General features: G+C 39.2%; 4 protein-coding genes across 8 annotated transcripts; 1 reads left to right on the plus strand and 3 right to left on the minus strand.

The window, feature by feature from the left end:
• Positions 1-382: 382 nt before the first annotated feature.
• On the minus strand, positions 383-4,576 carry LOC119984044 (BTB/POZ domain and ankyrin repeat-containing protein NPR1-like). Its single transcript, XM_038827797.1, has 4 exons — positions 3,336-4,576; positions 2,458-3,211; positions 1,404-1,607; positions 383-955 (listed from the first exon to the last, which is right to left on the minus strand). The coding sequence occupies exons 1-4, from the start codon at positions 3,891-3,893 to the stop codon at positions 693-695; spliced, it is 1,779 nt and encodes a 592-aa protein (XP_038683725.1). The 5' UTR covers positions 3,894-4,576; the 3' UTR covers positions 383-692.
• Positions 4,577-4,613: 37 nt separating this feature from the next.
• Positions 4,614-8,416, minus strand: LOC119984047 (macrophage migration inhibitory factor homolog). 3 transcript variants are annotated; one of them, XM_038827804.1, is made up of 4 exons: positions 8,402-8,416; positions 8,049-8,265; positions 6,641-6,813; positions 5,679-6,080 (listed from the first exon to the last, which is right to left on the minus strand). In XM_038827804.1, exons 2-4 carry the CDS (start codon positions 8,157-8,159, stop codon positions 5,972-5,974), a joined length of 393 nt encoding a protein of 130 aa, XP_038683732.1. In that variant the 5' UTR covers positions 8,160-8,265; positions 8,402-8,416; the 3' UTR covers positions 5,679-5,971. The 3 variants fall into 3 exon arrangements, with proteins under 3 accessions (XP_038683731.1, XP_038683730.1, XP_038683732.1); XM_038827803.1 differs by lacking the exons at positions 6,641-6,813; positions 8,402-8,416 and adding an exon at positions 4,614-5,012 and having other exon boundaries at positions 5,073-6,080; positions 8,049-8,204; XM_038827802.1 differs by lacking the exons at positions 6,641-6,813; positions 8,402-8,416 and having other exon boundaries at positions 4,614-6,080; positions 8,049-8,204.
• A 207-nt stretch (positions 8,417-8,623) lies between these two features.
• LOC119984045 (WD repeat-containing protein 26 homolog) lies at positions 8,624-14,041 on the plus strand. Of its 3 annotated transcripts, none has more exons than XM_038827798.1 (6): positions 8,624-8,786; positions 8,928-9,094; positions 10,044-10,933; positions 11,202-11,303; positions 11,996-12,625; positions 13,660-14,041. In XM_038827798.1, exons 3-6 carry the CDS (start codon positions 10,139-10,141, stop codon positions 13,873-13,875), a joined length of 1,743 nt encoding a protein of 580 aa, XP_038683726.1. In that variant the 5' UTR covers positions 8,624-8,786; positions 8,928-9,094; positions 10,044-10,138; the 3' UTR covers positions 13,876-14,041. The 3 variants fall into 3 exon arrangements, with proteins under 3 accessions (XP_038683726.1, XP_038683727.1, XP_038683728.1); XM_038827799.1 differs by having other exon boundaries at positions 9,005-9,094; XM_038827800.1 differs by lacking the exon at positions 8,928-9,094.
• Positions 14,042-14,371: 330 nt separating this feature from the next.
• LOC119984046 (oxygen-evolving enhancer protein 2, chloroplastic-like) lies at positions 14,372-15,879 on the minus strand. Its single transcript, XM_038827801.1, has 4 exons — positions 15,516-15,879; positions 15,119-15,351; positions 15,001-15,051; positions 14,372-14,810 (listed from the first exon to the last, which is right to left on the minus strand). The coding sequence occupies exons 1-4, from the start codon at positions 15,772-15,774 to the stop codon at positions 14,550-14,552; spliced, it is 804 nt and encodes a 267-aa protein (XP_038683729.1). The 5' UTR covers positions 15,775-15,879; the 3' UTR covers positions 14,372-14,549.
• Between the last annotated feature and the right edge of the window lie 299 nt (positions 15,880-16,178).

Below are 16,178 nucleotides of genomic sequence, written 5' to 3' on the forward strand. Positions count from 1 at the left end.
CATATTTGATCACTTTAGTGGTTTATGGAATGGTAACAATTTATAATCACAAGAAATAGCTTCTCCTTCTCTTTTTTAAAAATGTTCTAACATTTGTTTTTTCGATAAGCAATGTTCCAACATGTTCAATATAGCTTTCTCGGCATTGCAAATTCCGGAGAACATTACGTAATAGATATTACCTGCTTTGGTAATAAATTTGTCTTCTTTTTTTTTCCCTTGATATGCTTAAGTATTGAAATTGTTAATAATTGCCATACTTTGCTGCATTATACAAAAGGACAGATTCTTCTAATTTATTCCCACTGCACAAGTGAGAATTCTTGATCATAGTCTAATATAAGACTGCAAAACAATTCCAATGCTTCTCAAAAAAAAAAAAAAAACAATTCCAATGCACAAAGTTCATGTAATGGACGCTAATTTGAACCCACGACGACTATGTTGGTCACATAACTTCACCAGTAAATCCTTGATCAATAATTGAAATTTCAACGCTACTTGACTCATTCTCCAGAGTTGGCTACTCTAGAGATGTTCAAGCAAACACAATATGAACCAACAGAAAAGTTAATAGCACAAGTAGTAGGTTTTCCTAATGCTGTTATACAGAGAAATCAGGCTCTTCATAATTCAAAACTCTGAAATCCTTCTCAGATTTTTATGAAAATGATATTTAGTTATTCTGTAAGTTACTTTCTCCTGACCTTGTGATTCATACCCTCCTTCTTAGTCGATGAAGATGATGAGGAGGATGTTAAACCTGGCCGACTATTCTCGGCCATGTCCTTGTAGAATGCCTTCTGCACTTCGTCTTTAAGTTCCACGAAACGCATCTTCTTAACTTCCTGCTCTTCTGAAGTGCCCCTTTCCAGGTACCGAACATCGGGCATATCGTCCAAATAGTTATCGAGTACTGTTGAGCAGTGGGGGAAGTACCTCCGACCTGTTTCCACTGTGATCATAGAAAACTCAGCAAATGTCCAAAGGAACAGCGGAAGCTACTTTGGGACATGGTGGAAAATTTTCTTTATCCAAAAGGATGGTGAAGAATTTATCTAAAAATGTGAATTTCATAATTTCATATTCAGCACTAAGCAGGATTTGGGGTATTGCTGGGAATGTCTTCGTCAATCAAGTTTTCTATGAATATAACTTTAAGCAAATGCACAGATGTATACTTTTACCAATGTGGAGTATAGTGTAGTTTTGCCCCACAACACCAAGGTCACAATGTGACGACGTTAAAGTAGCGGAAGAGCCAGGCCCTCATGCTCTTGATTATAATGTTTGACGTTATGAAGCAATAAACCAAGGCAATTTTGATGTGATCATTTCAAAATATCAAAGATCAACGAATTCAGACAAAATCACTAACATAGAGGTTCTAAAGTAGACAATACCTGTTTTACGAAGGGCTTGCAGTCTCATTTGTAGTCTTTTGGTCCGCATTGAAGGGGTTTCATTCAGATCAACCTCCTTTAAATTCCCACTTGAACCTTTTGATTTTGAAGCCAGAAGGCCAGTGTACACAGGGGTTGAATCTGCATCAGCACTTTCCATAGCTAACCTGGCTTCAGTTGGGAATAATAACCTTGCAAATGCCACTGCACATATGAGAAAGATGTTTGGCACTAGTACACAGCCAAAAAATTTGAAGTACAAAGGAAGCCAAGGCTAGTGATTGAAGATATTTGCTAACATAAAATGTATCCACATGCAATTTTCGAGGGCTTTGAGGCCCATGAGAATTAAAAAGCAAGAGAGAAGCCAAAAATACTGCATGGCACTATGATGTAGTTGATAACTAGCATCAGCATCCACACACACACACACAGTGGCGCCAACATGGAAACAAAACATCCCTGGATATGAAACAGATGAGCACTCATCAATCTGAGTGGGATCAATGAATTGCACATGGCAAACTTCTATATATATAGTTTCAGAGGGTGGCAAATGAGAAAAGAAAATCACACAGTAACTATCATGAGAATGAAAGATCTGTAGTTCATTTTTATTAGATAAGAAAATAAAATCCCAGCATATTGAAGTGCAACGATAGCAATGCCGATCAACGTTTAGCAAGAAACCTGATGATTTTTGATGCTACAAATACAAGAGAAAGAAACACGTTAATCATTTCAACTATATATAACAAACCATAAACTCTTTCATAGTACCAATTTCTTTTCACTTTTCATAGTGGAAGAGATGGCCATTGGATACAATAATCCAAACAAACAAGTTAATGAAAATAATTCAAAAGGTTTATGAGTTAAGTTAGAAAAACTGGTTCAGACATGCATATGGTCTCCTAAGTAGCCAAATCAGGGCACTATTAACAAAACAAGAGTGATGTTCATAGGGGGAAAAAATCACGAAGCAACATATTTGAATAAACATCATAATCAGAAGTTGAAAACTAAAAGCATGATACGAATAAAAGAATATCACCTCTACTTTCCAGGTAGTCCAGCCTCATTTGTAAGTCATCAGGTATCACTTCTGACGATGAGGTTGACATGTTCCCAGACATTGAATCCCTTCGCAGCTCTCTCTCTAGAAGATCAATGCACAGCCAGTCTTTGTTTGATTCTTTGCAGTGCTTCATGCCCTCTTTGTAGTCTTTTGGCCTAGTCAACCTCCGACAAATTGCCACAGCAGTTTGTCCATCCCAAGTAGCTTCTGATGCACAAGCGCCGTTACTCAGCAGGGCTAGTAGCACCAATGGCTCCTTACGCCTAGCAGCAAGATGAAGCACTGTCTGTCCACGGGAGTTCCTAATGTTAACATTGGCCCGGCCAAGAGTAAGAACCTCCTTAAAAACCTTAGGATCACAGTAGGCAGCAGCATAGTGGAGAGCAAAAGCATCATCCAGACTGACATACGATTCATCCAGGAGAAGCTTCAACAGCGGGATATCATCAGAATCTAAAGCCCTGTGGATTCTCCCAACTCTCTTTTCGTGCATAGGATCTGCTTCAGAAACAATATTTGCAGCACTTTCCTGAGATTTGCGAAGCAATTTAACTTCATCAAAAACTTCATGAGGAAGCTCTTTCTCTAGACACACATTGTCGAGGTCTGACCTCACTATTCTTTGGACACATTGGGAGAGAAGATGGTTCAATTGGCAGTGAAAAGCAGCTATAACAATTGGGATAACATCTTCTGGCAGAGCCTTGTCAATGAAGTTCAGAAGATGGCGCTGCAAGAGTGTAAAATGTTCAGCAAGAATAACACAAGCCATAGGCAAGCTCAGCTGTACTGGATCAACTTGAACAATTTATATGATAAAAAATAGCCAGGAAGCAACTTAGAGTACAGCTTACCTGAACAAGCAGAACAAGTTCTGTCACCCGAAATGTGGCGGAAGTATACACCAATTCCAGAGCATAATTAATAGCAGGTCGACAGGCATCATGAATGCAAGAGTCATCAACGCATGTTGACACTTCCGGCGAAGAGGGCTTAAGCTTTCCGGTATATATATAGTGTAAGAAAACATTAAAGGCTTCAAATCCGACACGTCCGTGGGGCACCAAATCAGACATGAGGTACCTTGGTTTACCTTCTCTCTTTGAACTGTCATTTTCCTTCCTAAAAAGCTCATGAAAAAACTGACTTCGAGAAGCCAAAATACACCGATGCACACCCTTTGGGACACCCTCAACAACGATGTCTGCATCACTATAGTCATATTCGGCATCAAGCAATAGCTTTTCAAGACTCCCACTAAGCTTACTTAAACTCACGTTTTCAAGGTTTGCCCCAGGTTCAGAGGCAGTGAGGGCCGACAGACTGTGGCCATTGGACCCATTTGATACATATGAAGATGAGGCAAAGCTCAAGGATGATGAGATCTCATTCCCATTCTCCATATTTAACATTCTAACCACCTCTGGTTAAGCCTAGCAAGCATTTGATCATATGAAGAACCGTGAAACTGACTCCATAAAGCTCATCGGTTCGAATTTCGGGACGAAAATTATTGAACTAATAACAATCAGAACTGACCCACCGGACAGAACTAGGAAGCCAGAATTATTCAATCTGCTGCAAGAGTCTGAACAAAAGAGCTTATGCAGGATCTCACAGTTGGCTATAAAAAAGTTCTAAAATCTTCAAAATTTCCAGAATAGCAGATTCGATATGTCGAAAAAAGGGGCTAAATCCAGATAACGTAAAGAAACAAAACCCAAGGGTACGCCTCTGGGACTGGAAGCAAACCAGATTATGCTAATGAATCCAAAAACTCAAAGAACATAATCGAAAGGAGAAAATAAGGGTAGAAAAGAGAGAGAGCAGAACAGTATTACTTGAGAATACAGATACTGCAAATCAAAGAAGTTGTAGCTGGCGATCAATATGCAGCAAGAGCCTGAACAAGAGAGCTTATGCTGGACCTCACTGTTCACTCTAATTACATACACGTGAAAATCGAACTCTTTCAATCGACTTTGGGGGACAAACGGAGAAGGACTTCATGGGTTTTACAGGAATTTGCAGTAGAAGTAGGCGACTTTGTGATCCGTATGGATGGAATCCAGTAAACTGTTTCAAGAGAAGGATTCGGGGCGCAAGGAATAAAGAAGCAATAGTTGACGGACTACGGGAACAAATAAATAATTTATTAAACAAATATAAATAATTTATGTCAAGTGTCACAGATATATATACACACAGTGTATGATGCCAATATTCCACATATACGACAAGAAATAAATACCCAGTAAATACAAAACATGGATGATGGAACTCCTCACCAGTTAGATAGATTCTTACACGATATAAACATGGCTTTGCCTTTCCTCTGTTCTTTTCCTTATCATATACAGTCCATGACAAGCTACATCGCTTGACACGTGGAGCAATCATACACATGCACCACCGTGACAGCGGATGAACTCCACTACATCCGCCAAATGCTCCTCCACCGTTCCGGCGGCCACAGTATCCACCACCAGCTTCGGCACATCCCCTACATCATACTCCGTACACCCATCATACCCTTCAATCAACCTCTCCAGATCTCTCCACGTGGAAGGCTTATGCCAGCTGGAACGATCTCCAGCTGCTCTTCTTTCAAGCCTCACACGCCACTCACAATGATCTGACGGCTTGCACTCCACGACCACCACGCGGGCCCCAGTGCAGGATGCCAGCTGGATAAGCTTATCCAAGTGAGCCTTACGTGAGAGCGGTGAGTCAACGACAACACTGAGGCGGAGTTGGAGCTGAGTGGAGATAAGCTGCCAGATGGCAGCGTATGAGAGGTCGTTGAGGAGTTGTGAGGCGGTGGCTGGTGAGATGTGGTTGAGGAGAGTGGCTTCGACGGAGAAGGTGGAGTCGCGGACGTCGTCTTTGTCGATGAGAGGGATTTTGAGGGTTTGGGCTAAAGAGCGAGCTAAGGTGGTCTTACCCGTGCCAGGATGACCTTTCATGGCGATTATCAACTGGGTTTTTGTTGCTTCTTCTCTAGCCATGTCTGTCTTTGATTTGATATCAATAGGATGATGGTGTTGTGAAGATAAGTTTTTGGCAAGAACTACTGGATTGGTTTGTGCTAAGGTGGATCTTACGTGTAATTGGGAACATTAATTTGTTAATCTTATATTGCTAATAGCTGAATAAAGTTCCACACTTGATACCAATCATATTGTGTGAACAATATAAAAGAAAACGCAAGGACAAAGTTGTAATTGAGACACTGCAACAGCTTCTGGGTTCTGGCTCGCCAATGCCAAGTATAATTTTCAGGGGAAGAAGAGTTTGAAATATGGTAATTAGTTCTGGGTTACAATACATAATTATTAGCCTGAATCCTCATCAGGAATCTAAATGTAGATTTGTCAACAACAGGCGTAGGATGCAGAAGTTAAAACAGGACGGCAGTCAATGCAGAAATGGAAACAAATGACGATACTTCACATAATATACGACACCACTTCATCTTGCATTCTAGGCATCATAATCCATTCACCTGCACCACTTCATCTTGCAATGCTTCCAGTAGAGGAGCATCCGGGATCTGTAGCTGGTCAGAAAGTTGAGCCATTAAACCCGAAGAACGAACGCTGCACCAAAGAAAAGGATAAATTACTGCCATAAAATGTATCTAGCAGTTTCTTTCTTCCCCTTTTTTCTAGCACGGAGTGAAGATGATCCAATTACATTAGTAGTTTTGTGAGTCAAAACCCTTTGAGCATTGCTAATAAGGTGGATACAGCAATCTCTGGGCAAATGAGAAGCCCCGGAACAGAGTAAATAAACGTCCTGAGGGTCTCAATTATCAAAGCAAATATTGAATGCCTATCTATTAGGTTTACATGGAGGCAAGCGGGAAATAGTGATGTGAATGTGATTTGAAAACTCCAACAATCAAGTTTATTTCAAATGAAACAGAATGGAGACTATGACCTCTCAAAATTCATAAATAGAAACATTTCCGAATTTAAATTCAAGCTTACAACTTTTTATCAAGAAACTGAACAGCAGTCCCTTATGTCAGATTGGACGAGAACTATAAAGCGAATGAACAATTCTAAACAGCGATCAGATAACGTCCCACACTAAAAGGACATGGTTTCTGGGAAAGTTTATGCAACAAAGCCAAAAATGTTTTAACAGCAACAACCAAGTACTATCTATCGAAAGCTTTGTTTGAAATATATCTGCGATGGTTGAACTCAGTTTTCCATTAACACCCTGTCCAAGGCCCCCAATAGAAATCAATTCTCCATATGCAGCTGGTACCTCAGTGCCCCCAAATGCGATAGGCACTCCCCCATTTAGCAAAATCATGACGTACTGAAGGTTAAAAAATAAAATATATAAACATAACCTGCCAAATATGAAACAAATGCAAGACACAATATAATATATCTCTGTTCAGTTCTCCAATGCTATATCATTTTGCATGCTGGTGAAGTAAACGCGCCTTTGCCACTGAAAATATTGTTTATCTATTTTTACGTGGTAAAAAGTTCTCACACATCTTCGATTCTGAACCCCCAGCATAATAGCATAATGAACACAAAAAAAAAAAGTTAAAAAAAAGGACATCGACCAACCTCAGTGGCTCAGTTATGCTACTCATATTTGAATACAGCATAAAAAGTAAACAAAAGAACTTTTCTTGACAACCTAAAACACTGAAAAGTACATACTCCTGAACTCCATTTATCAGCTCATACCAAGTAGTGTGATGCGGAAGGAGAATGAAATAATGTAAGAAAGAGAAGAACGGGCAAAGGATACCCTAAATGAACACACAACAAAGCAACACAACGTCGAATTATCATGCAATCATTAGGTGGATGTGGATCTCATACTTCAATGCAAAGGCCTGCCAAAGAGATGGCCAAGTATGCCTATCGCCCAATCCAGGAAATTCAACCCAAGAACTGGACTTAAGCTCGAATACTTGTGCACTTCAAAGTTCCCAACAATCAGGTGCTCACTTCCTCATTGCGGAAAGATTTATAAGATAGAGAAAGAAATTACCTTCCATTTCATATCCAAACATCTCAGATTATTAATTCCATTGCCTATGAGCAAAATTGAATTTCCAAAATCCAAGATCCTTTTGAAGAACTAAGTTCTTAACTAATCACTCCATTTAAATCAATCTCTTGAACTTGCTGAGAAAAATATAGAATAAAAAATTCACAGCTCCAATGAAGAACTAAGTAGTAAACCAATTACTGGATTTAATGGATCAAATTCAAAGTATAAAAGAGCGCTAAGAAAAAGATACAGCCTTTCTTAGAATCTACAACCCTAGTGTCCGAACGAACCATCAAAATTCAACAAATATTCACAAGGAAAATTCTTCGAACAGTTGATGGTCAATATAAAAGCAAACCATGCCGCCAAGCAACAATAACAATGATAACAAACTCTCGCCTCCGGACCAACAACTTTCAACATAAATTAAATTCAACTAAATTCTTCAAAGAGTTGACGGTGAGGGCAAAAAAAACATGCAACTAAGTCCCATCAACAAAAGCAGAATATAAATTTGTTCAGATAGAGTGCTTTACAGATTCAGGTTTTCCAATGATTTTAGCAACAGATTTGGTAGCATCCTTGAGAATGTCAGAGGATATCACTGCATCTACTGGCACATTTGTGTACAAATTCAAGGTTGGCATCTCCTTCTCCTCCTCCTTTCGAGCGGTCAACAACAATGTTCTGCCGAGGCAGAGAGTGGCTTCAAATAATCAACTTGGACTTTCGCGGATAAAGCACCAAATGGGCCTTAATCACAGAAACGATTGGAAATAAATAAATGGAGCATAACATTTGAGTAATGACTATGAAGATGGACTGACTTTAAGCCCAGTTCATCACTGAACTAATTGGGCTACAAGGCCAAACAGTTAGATGGGCTTACGGTTGTTTGTTCAAGCCCCATAGCAAGAAGAAAACACTGCTAAACAGCACCTCCTTGCTTCCTTAGTCCTTCCCCTCTGTCTACGTAACCGACCATACCATACAATACAATACAGAGACCGAGTATGAGTATTTGTCACGCTTTTCTCTGTTGACACCAGTAATTTAATTTAATATATCAGTGATATATTAAATTAAATATTTGGGTGAATCGAGTGCTTGCTTGCCCATGGTGAGAAGCAGTGGAAGTCGGTGATTTGGATTCTTTTTGGACTCTTTACTGCGGTTTCACCTTTACCCATTTCTGATTATTGGAATCGGTTTCTCTGGTGGGTTCATTTTCTTCTGATCTCAATCGGCCCCCATAAGTGAAAATCTGGTTCCGGGTATTTCCGATTATGCTCTTTTTATTGCTAATTTGCCCCAATCTTCATCTGATTATGGTTTTTCTTTTCCTTCTTGTTTCATCGATGTTATTATATTCCTGTTTTCATATCTTGCTTTACTATCACGGTTCTTTGGCCCAGGAGTTCAAGATTGCAGTTCTTTCAGTAGTTTGTGTTGGTGTGCTCAGATTACCGATTCTCTGTGATGGCTGATGTAGGATTCATGGACTATTCTATGCCTGTGATGTGGGTTTTAAGTGTTTTGGACCTTACATCGATTCTGATTCATCTTCATGGATAATTTTTAGGTACCCTTCAATATGAAAATTTGAGATTAAGTTCGGCTACTTTATCTTGTTGAATTATTGACGCTCTTAGTCTTAGGTGTTCCTCTTAAGGATCCCAAATTGGGCATTGTTTGTTTGATTAGGTTCATTGAGTTATTTAGTTTATTTAGTTGCATTTGCATTTTTCAATTTGGTTGTATCAACTATTAAGCAATCAAATGGGCACTTGATTCTAAAGCAATAAACTTGAAAACACGTGCTGTCTTGGCATTAGACTGTTAAAGATTTGATTTTCTTCTAAATGCAATCAGTTTTTGGAAATAAATATTCACTAGATCAGTTTTTTTTTTTTTTTTTTTTGGTAAATTAACATGATAACATCACTGAGGCTAATCTAGGAAATTGTTTCTAGTTCTCTTTTTTCTTTTTTACATAAATTGTTTCTAGTTAATACTGCAACTTTTCTTTGTTGTGTGCATTATTGTCTTTGTTCCACAACTACAAAAGTTAAGAGCTTCATAGTCTTTTGTATGCACCTCAAAGATACATAAATGACTGCACAATCTTATTAACCTTTTAGATTGGGTGTAGATCTTTTGGGAAACATATGTTCCTTCTGTACATATACATGTTCATCTTTTGGGTGTAGAACTGTAGATCGTTTGACACAATTAAGAAAAATCTCTAGTAGTACATGTTCATGACCAGTTTATGTGACTAAAAATAGGACAGTGATTGTGGGAGGTTACATGTACAATCAATCTAAAGCAATCTTGATATGGCTAAATTTGAATTAATGCAATCGAAACAAAATATAGAGCATGCTTTTTGGCCAAGTTCTGCTTTATATATTTTTATAGGATTTGTAGGTGGCATTGCCTTTTAGCATCTTTGTTAAGTTCTTTGTCTTGTCTCCTTAGTTCGTCCTTATTTTTTTAATCCACAACCCTGCCTTTGCCATGTTATGCAGGAAATTATCTCTTATTTTTCATTGAAGCTTACACAACTATCCCTCTTAGTGTCTTTCTACAACTGTAATAATATATGGGCTGAGCTGCACTTTTCATGGGAGGTTTAGAGGATGATGAACCAGCCTCAAAACGCGTGAAATTTGCCTCTGGAGGATTGAGAGATCTTTCTAACGGTTCGTTTTTATCGCCCATAGCTGGGTCTTCTGGAGACTTGATGGCTCGGCCCCTACCATCTGAAGGGGACGGTGGAGTTATTGGTTCAAAAGGAGTTATTAAAAAAGTTGAATTTGTTCGAATAATTGCAAAGGCCTTATATTCTCTGGGTTATAAGAAGAGTGGTGCTCATCTAGAGGAGGAGTCAGGAATACCCTTACATTCTTCTGTCGTAAATTTATTCATGCAGCAAATTCTTGATGGTAAGTGGGATGAAAGTATGGCCACATTACATAACATTGGTCTATCTGATGACAGCATTGTAAAGTCAGCCTCTTTTCTGATACTGGAGAAAAAGTTTTTTGAACTTTTGGATGGAGAGAAGGTGATGGATGCTTTGAAGACATTGAGGACAGAGATTGCACCTCTTAACATCAATAATGATAGGGTTCATGAGCTTTCTTCATGCATTGTGTTCCCTCGACCATATTCTTTAGTGGGGTCGTGCAATGAAGACATTTTGAGGGAAAAGTCCCGGCCTAGGCTGCTGGAGGAATTGCAGAGCTTGCTTCCTCCTACGGTTATGGTACCTGAGAGAAGACTGGAGCATATAGTTGAACAGGCACTTTCCTTGCAACGAGATGCTTGCATGTTTCACAACTCCATGGATAAGGATATGTCATTATACTCTGATCATCACTGTGGAAGAGATCAGATTCCCTCTCGAACTTTACAGGTTATAACTATGTTTTTTCTCAGTGGAAAGTGCACTACGCCACTACCTTCTTTTACCTACATGTCATTATATTCCTCTGAAGAGGCATTTATCCAAGGTTCCATGTAATTCTCTGGGTTGCACCCCCTTGGTGCTATAATAAACTTTTAGCCATTAAAAAACTTCCATTTCTGCTTCTTTTGCAATTTTATTTGCCTTCAGTAGAATGCTTTCTTTAATGAAAACCTGGAATCAGTATCTTACAGTGTTTTCATTCTTGGTGGTATAGATACTACAAGCCCACACAGATGAGGTTTGGTTCCTGCAATTTTCACATAATGGAAAATACTTAGCTTCGTCATCCAATGATCGGTCAGCAATTATATGGGAGGTATTTTCTTTGCTTGGAATGATTTCCAATCATGTTATCATGGAACGTTCTTTGAATAATGCATGCCCCATTTTTTTGCAATTGTTTCCATACCATTCACAGGGTTAAACCAAATTTGAACATTGAGGATTGTAGGGAAGGGAAGGGAGTTCGAGATTTTTTGTTGTTGACCTTTTGTTTTCCTTAATATTCCTAAATTAAGCCAGTGAGTTAGGTAAAAAGGACTTCCGTGGATGGAGATTTGATAGCCAAAAGTAGCAATTAAGCTGCTTTCTTCGTTTGTGAGACTGTGGAGCGAAGAATTCTAACAATAGACAACCTCTGAGAAATTAATTCTGCCTATAGATGTTTGTTAGGGGGAACTGGTGGCCTATTGGTAAAGTTTCTTGATGGGAATTTGGGTCAATGCTGGGTAAAGCTGCCCCCCCCCCCCCCCCACCCACCAATATCGCCTAACATACAAATACTCCAGTTGGAAGTTGCCTCTTGGTGGCATAGAGTAAACCTCGATTCTCACTGTTGGATGGAGGGGTTCCTAGAGTGTGAAAAATATTTTTTAGCATTTTCTCTGGCATTTTACAGGAGAAGATGGAGGATGGTTGTTTTGAATGATGTTTTGTTTTTGTTTTATAAGAGCTTGTGCAGGCGAATATCTTGCTCTAATAAGTAGTACTTTGTCTACTTTGTCCTAGGTTGATGTGGATGGTGGGGTCTTTTTAAAGCATAGACTTTCTGGTCATCAAAAACCTGTCTCTGCTGTTTCATGGAGTCCTGATGACCGTCAACTCCTAACTTGTGGGGTGGAGGAGGCTGTTAGGCGATGGGATGTTGCCTCAGGTGAATGCCTTTGTGTTTACGAAAAGCCAGGTCTTGGCCTGGTATCTTGTGGATGGTTTCCAGATGGGAAATCGATATTCTCTGGTGTTAGTGATAAGAGCATCTGCATGTGGGAATTGGAAGGTCAAGAGCAGGAGTGTTGGAAGGGGCAACGAACGTTGAAGATTTCTGATTTGGAAATAACTAGTGATGGGAAGCAAATTCTAAGTATCTGCAGAGAGACTGCCATACTACTACTTGACAGGGAAGTGAAAGTTGAGAGATTGATTGAAGAGGATCAAACAATAACTTCATTTGCTTTATCTTGTGATAATAGGTTCTTGCTGGTCAACCTTCTGAACCAAGAGATACACCTTTGGAGCATAGATGGTGATACTAAGCTCATTTCCAAGTACAAAGGTCATAGCCGCTCCCGGTTTATTATTAGGTCTTGTTTTGGTGGACTTGAGCAAGCTTTTGTTGCCAGTGGCAGTGAGGACTCACAGGTATAAATTCCACCTTACTTTTGATTACACAATATAAAAGGAGTAAATCTATTTGTAATTCTTTTGGATTATGCAACATATTCTCTGACGGCTCTCTCTGAAATTGTCTCTTGTAAAACTGTTTGGAATTGTTTGACATTTGCACTGTTTTCTCTTCTTTTTTTTAAATGGAAAAAACAAAATTTTATTTAACACTCACCAAGTTGGTGCCAAAATTACACTATAAATGTGTCAATTCACAAACCACCTACTTTAAATTACACTCACAATCTACAGACCCTTTAAACCAGAACATCAAGTTATTACTCCAAGTACATTTAGTTTTACATAAAGATGCTTCCTCTCCTCGAAAAAATATTTTGTTCTTTTTCAGCCATATTGTCCAAGAAAGAAGTAACTCAAGGCAGCATCACCTGCACATTCCTCTGATTCTCATTCTTAAATGAGTAAGATAAAGCAACTAGTTCGTGACCGTTCCTACCATCCCTCTTTTTCATTTCAATTGTTGTGCCATTGCTTCACTTTGCATACTTCTCACTTTGTGACCTTGAGGAGTTGGTCTGGAAATAGCTTTTAGCATACTAGTTATCGAATGGTTTAGAATTAGCCCAGATATACTTACCCTTATTATATGCTTATGAGGACTCTCTTTTTATATACCACAAACTAGTAGTCTAGTACAATATGGTGGTTTTATGCATTTCGATTGACGTCTAAACTACTCATTTAATACTTCCATAACTGAGCTCAGAACTACAAAACACAAGGCCTTTGAGTCTTTGACTAACATAAAGACTATATATATCTCACAAACAGTTAAATGCATCTTGACCAGCTGGTTATATCTCCCAACATATCTGTTGTTCTGGTGTTATATTTTATATAAAAACTGTACGGAATTTTCCGGTTGATACCTCCAGATAAGTTCATTTGTGTTGATTTTTCATCTTCATCATTACCTTTGTCGTTTCTGCATTTTACAAATACTACTGTTGTTTTCTTATTTGCAAGTGTGAATTGATGTGTGTATGCAGGTTTATATTTGGCACAAAGGCTCAGGGGAGCTCATAGAGGCACTGCCAGGTCATTCTGGAGCTGTTAACAGTGTGAGCTGGAATCCAGGGAACCCTCACATGTTGGCATCAGCCAGTGATGATCGTACCATTCGGATATGGGGCTTAAATGATCTGCATATAAAGCGCAAGGATCCTCACAGCAATGGTGTCCACTATTGCAATGGAGGAACTTAGGAAAAGACTACAAACATTGGATCTTCGATTAAAACACCTCCTCATTTGATCAATGCTTTTATGTAAATACCTTTTTATCTTCTCTATTGCAGGTTGACATTCATCTCAAACAAGCATGTGAATTGTGCAGTAACATTCTGATAATAAATTGACTTTCATTTTTAAGATTTGATTCGTGCATGACTCAAGTATACTTTTCACTCGTCTGTTTTCTTTATGGTTAAGGATCTGATTTCATTTCTCTTTTGATATAGTTCTCATCAGGGTCAGGCCATCTGTTAAGATGCTAATGAGTAATAAGGCACTCTGGTTTGTGGGATTTCTTTGGTAGTGGAATGTTATCTAGCATTTGATACAAATTGACATGGTATAACTCCTTTGTGCAATTGACAGAAACAGCAACTCAGCATCTCTGCACGGAGCATTTCCTACCGGCTACTGGAACTTGTTTATATATTATCTAGCATTTCCTGGATAACGGTTGATAGATTTCGAGTCATTCAAAAGGGGTCCTTGTTCACAAACCGATAACAAACACAGCTTCCTCCAAACTGACTCCATTTTCTATCGACTTACAGAGGAAAATATACAAAGATAAGCGCTTGACGAATGATTCAAAACAAACATTCTTCATATACCAAGTTGATTCGGATACATTTTTGCATGTTAATTACTTAGGCAACACTGAAAGAGGTAGCAGCATTCTCCACGAATCTCCTTGCACCCTTGAACCACCTCTTGTCTCCAGCTTGCGCCTTGCAAATGTAGAGCTTACCATCTTTGACAGTAGCCGTGATCAGCTGGTGCTTGCCACCTTCGGTTCCATCAGCAGTCCTTGTCAGCACAGACAAGTAGTAATACGGTTTCCCACCAATCTCTTGAGTTGAAGATTCTAATATGTTAGCACTTGCCACAACATCTGTATCAAAACCTCCCTACATACACATACCCAAGTGTCGTTACTCGTTACATAGGATTGAATGCCGAAATTTTGAAGATAATAGAGAATCTAGTTTCCTCACTTGGCTAACATAGCTGATTTGACTGATCTGTATAGTTGATTAAAGAGAGAAGATAATTATACGAAATAAAATTTATCCTGGCTACACTATGCCATGAAATTACCTCGGCCTGTGTTTTGCCAGAGTATGCTTGTTTCCCTAGCAAATAATCCACCTGCCACAAAACAGTATTTTATCAGAAAACGGTGACCTCCATTGCAGAACCTAAAATAAATGAATACCTTGGAGAGGAAGGCCTCAGGTGGACCAAATTCAGTGATAGACTTCTTGTCGGTTGGAGTGACCATGACAGAAATATTGCTGGCGGGGTCAAAGTTGTCTTCATATCTAAGAACCTGACCAGGGTATTCCGTTTCTTTGCTTGGATTCCACTTTGATGGGATTGACAGCTTGAACCCATCTCCATTGTATGGCAAGAAGTCTGTGTTTGTCTTTGGCTTCCCAAAAACATTGGCTGAAATTCAATAATGAGTACACCAACATACATAAATGATTCTTTCTTAGCAAAATTAGTAGCTGGTTATGTTATTTTGAAAGGTTAATTCATGTGGGCGTTTCATCTAAATTGAATTGATATTAAGGCAGTGATGAGAAGAAAAGTATGTATCATGTACGTACCAGCTTCCCCATAGGCAGCATCAGCAGGTGCAACCCTGGAGCCAATAGCAGCACCACCAATGAGAATTGTGAGAGCCAATCTGCGAGACATAGCAGTGTGATCCTCTTGGAGTAGTGTCTGCTTCTGGTTCTGGGCCCGGCAGACTAGGTGGGAAGGCGTGATGCTTGAGACATGGCGCTGCGACGATGCTGATGATGATCTAGCAGTAGTGGAAGTGGTGAGTGCATGGTGGTGCAAGAAGCAAGCAGTGGAGGCCATTCTTGGGTTTGAGAATTGAATTGTGTTGGTGTTGTTTCAGGCTTTGTTGGGTGTTTGATGTGGTTTGGATGGATTTGTGATATGTGAAGGGAAATGGCTTTGGATTTGGATAGTCGAATTATGATTTGCGGGGAGGATTGGGTATTTGATATTGGATAAGGTTGTACACACTGTCATTGGTCCCACGTGGCATACACCCTTTTGTTTTTCTGGGGTGCCTACATCAACCCCATTTGCTGGAACTATTTTTACTGGGCCTCATTTCAGGGCCCACTTTTGTCTATTAAAATGGGCTCCTGCATAAGCCCATAACATTCACGCACATTATTTGAATATTTACTAGTTGGTAAAAAGTTTATTGGGCCTGGTTTTGGGCCCGTTTTGTGTATTAGTTTCCAAATGGG

This window comes from Tripterygium wilfordii, chromosome 18, assembly GCF_013401445.1.
Source record: "Tripterygium wilfordii isolate XIE 37 chromosome 18, ASM1340144v1, whole genome shotgun sequence".
In the NCBI taxonomy this organism is placed as follows: domain Eukaryota; kingdom Viridiplantae; phylum Streptophyta; class Magnoliopsida; order Celastrales; family Celastraceae; genus Tripterygium; species Tripterygium wilfordii.

What these genes read in the sequence shown, in the direction of transcription:
- LOC119984045 (XM_038827798.1), top strand. Translation starts at nt 10,139, where the DNA reads ATGGGAGGTTTAGAGGATGATGAACCAGCCTCAAAACGCGTGAAATTT. An exon ending in GGTCAGCAATTATATGGGAG is followed by an intron (nt 11,304 to 11,995) that starts GTATTTTCTTTG and finishes ACTTTGTCCTAG; the next exon opens with GTTGATGTGGATGGTGGGGT. An exon ending in GTGGCAGTGAGGACTCACAG is followed by an intron (nt 12,626 to 13,659) that starts GTATAAATTCCA and finishes GTGTGTATGCAG; the next exon opens with GTTTATATTTGGCACAAAGG.
- LOC119984046 (XM_038827801.1), bottom strand. Translation starts at nt 15,774, where the DNA reads ATGGCCTCCACTGCTTGCTTCTTGCACCACCATGCACTCACCACTTCC. An exon ending in TGCTGCCTATGGGGAAGCTG is followed by an intron (nt 15,352 to 15,515) that starts GTACGTACATGA and finishes ATTGAATTTCAG; the next exon opens with CCAATGTTTTTGGGAAGCCA. An exon ending in CTGGCAAAACACAGGCCGAG is followed by an intron (nt 14,811 to 15,000) that starts GTAATTTCATGG and finishes ATGTGTATGTAG; the next exon opens with GGAGGTTTTGATACAGATGT.
- LOC119984044 (XM_038827797.1), bottom strand. Translation starts at nt 3,893, where the DNA reads ATGTTAAATATGGAGAATGGGAATGAGATCTCATCATCCTTGAGCTTT. An exon ending in GGACTACCTGGAAAGTAGAG is followed by an intron (nt 1,608 to 2,457) that starts GTGATATTCTTT and finishes TCATATGTGCAG; the next exon opens with TGGCATTTGCAAGGTTATTA. An exon ending in GCAAGCCCTTCGTAAAACAG is followed by an intron (nt 956 to 1,403) that starts GTATTGTCTACT and finishes CTATGATCACAG; the next exon opens with TGGAAACAGGTCGGAGGTAC.
- LOC119984047 (XM_038827802.1), bottom strand. Translation starts at nt 5,489, where the DNA reads ATGGCTAGAGAAGAAGCAACAAAAACCCAGTTGATAATCGCCATGAAA.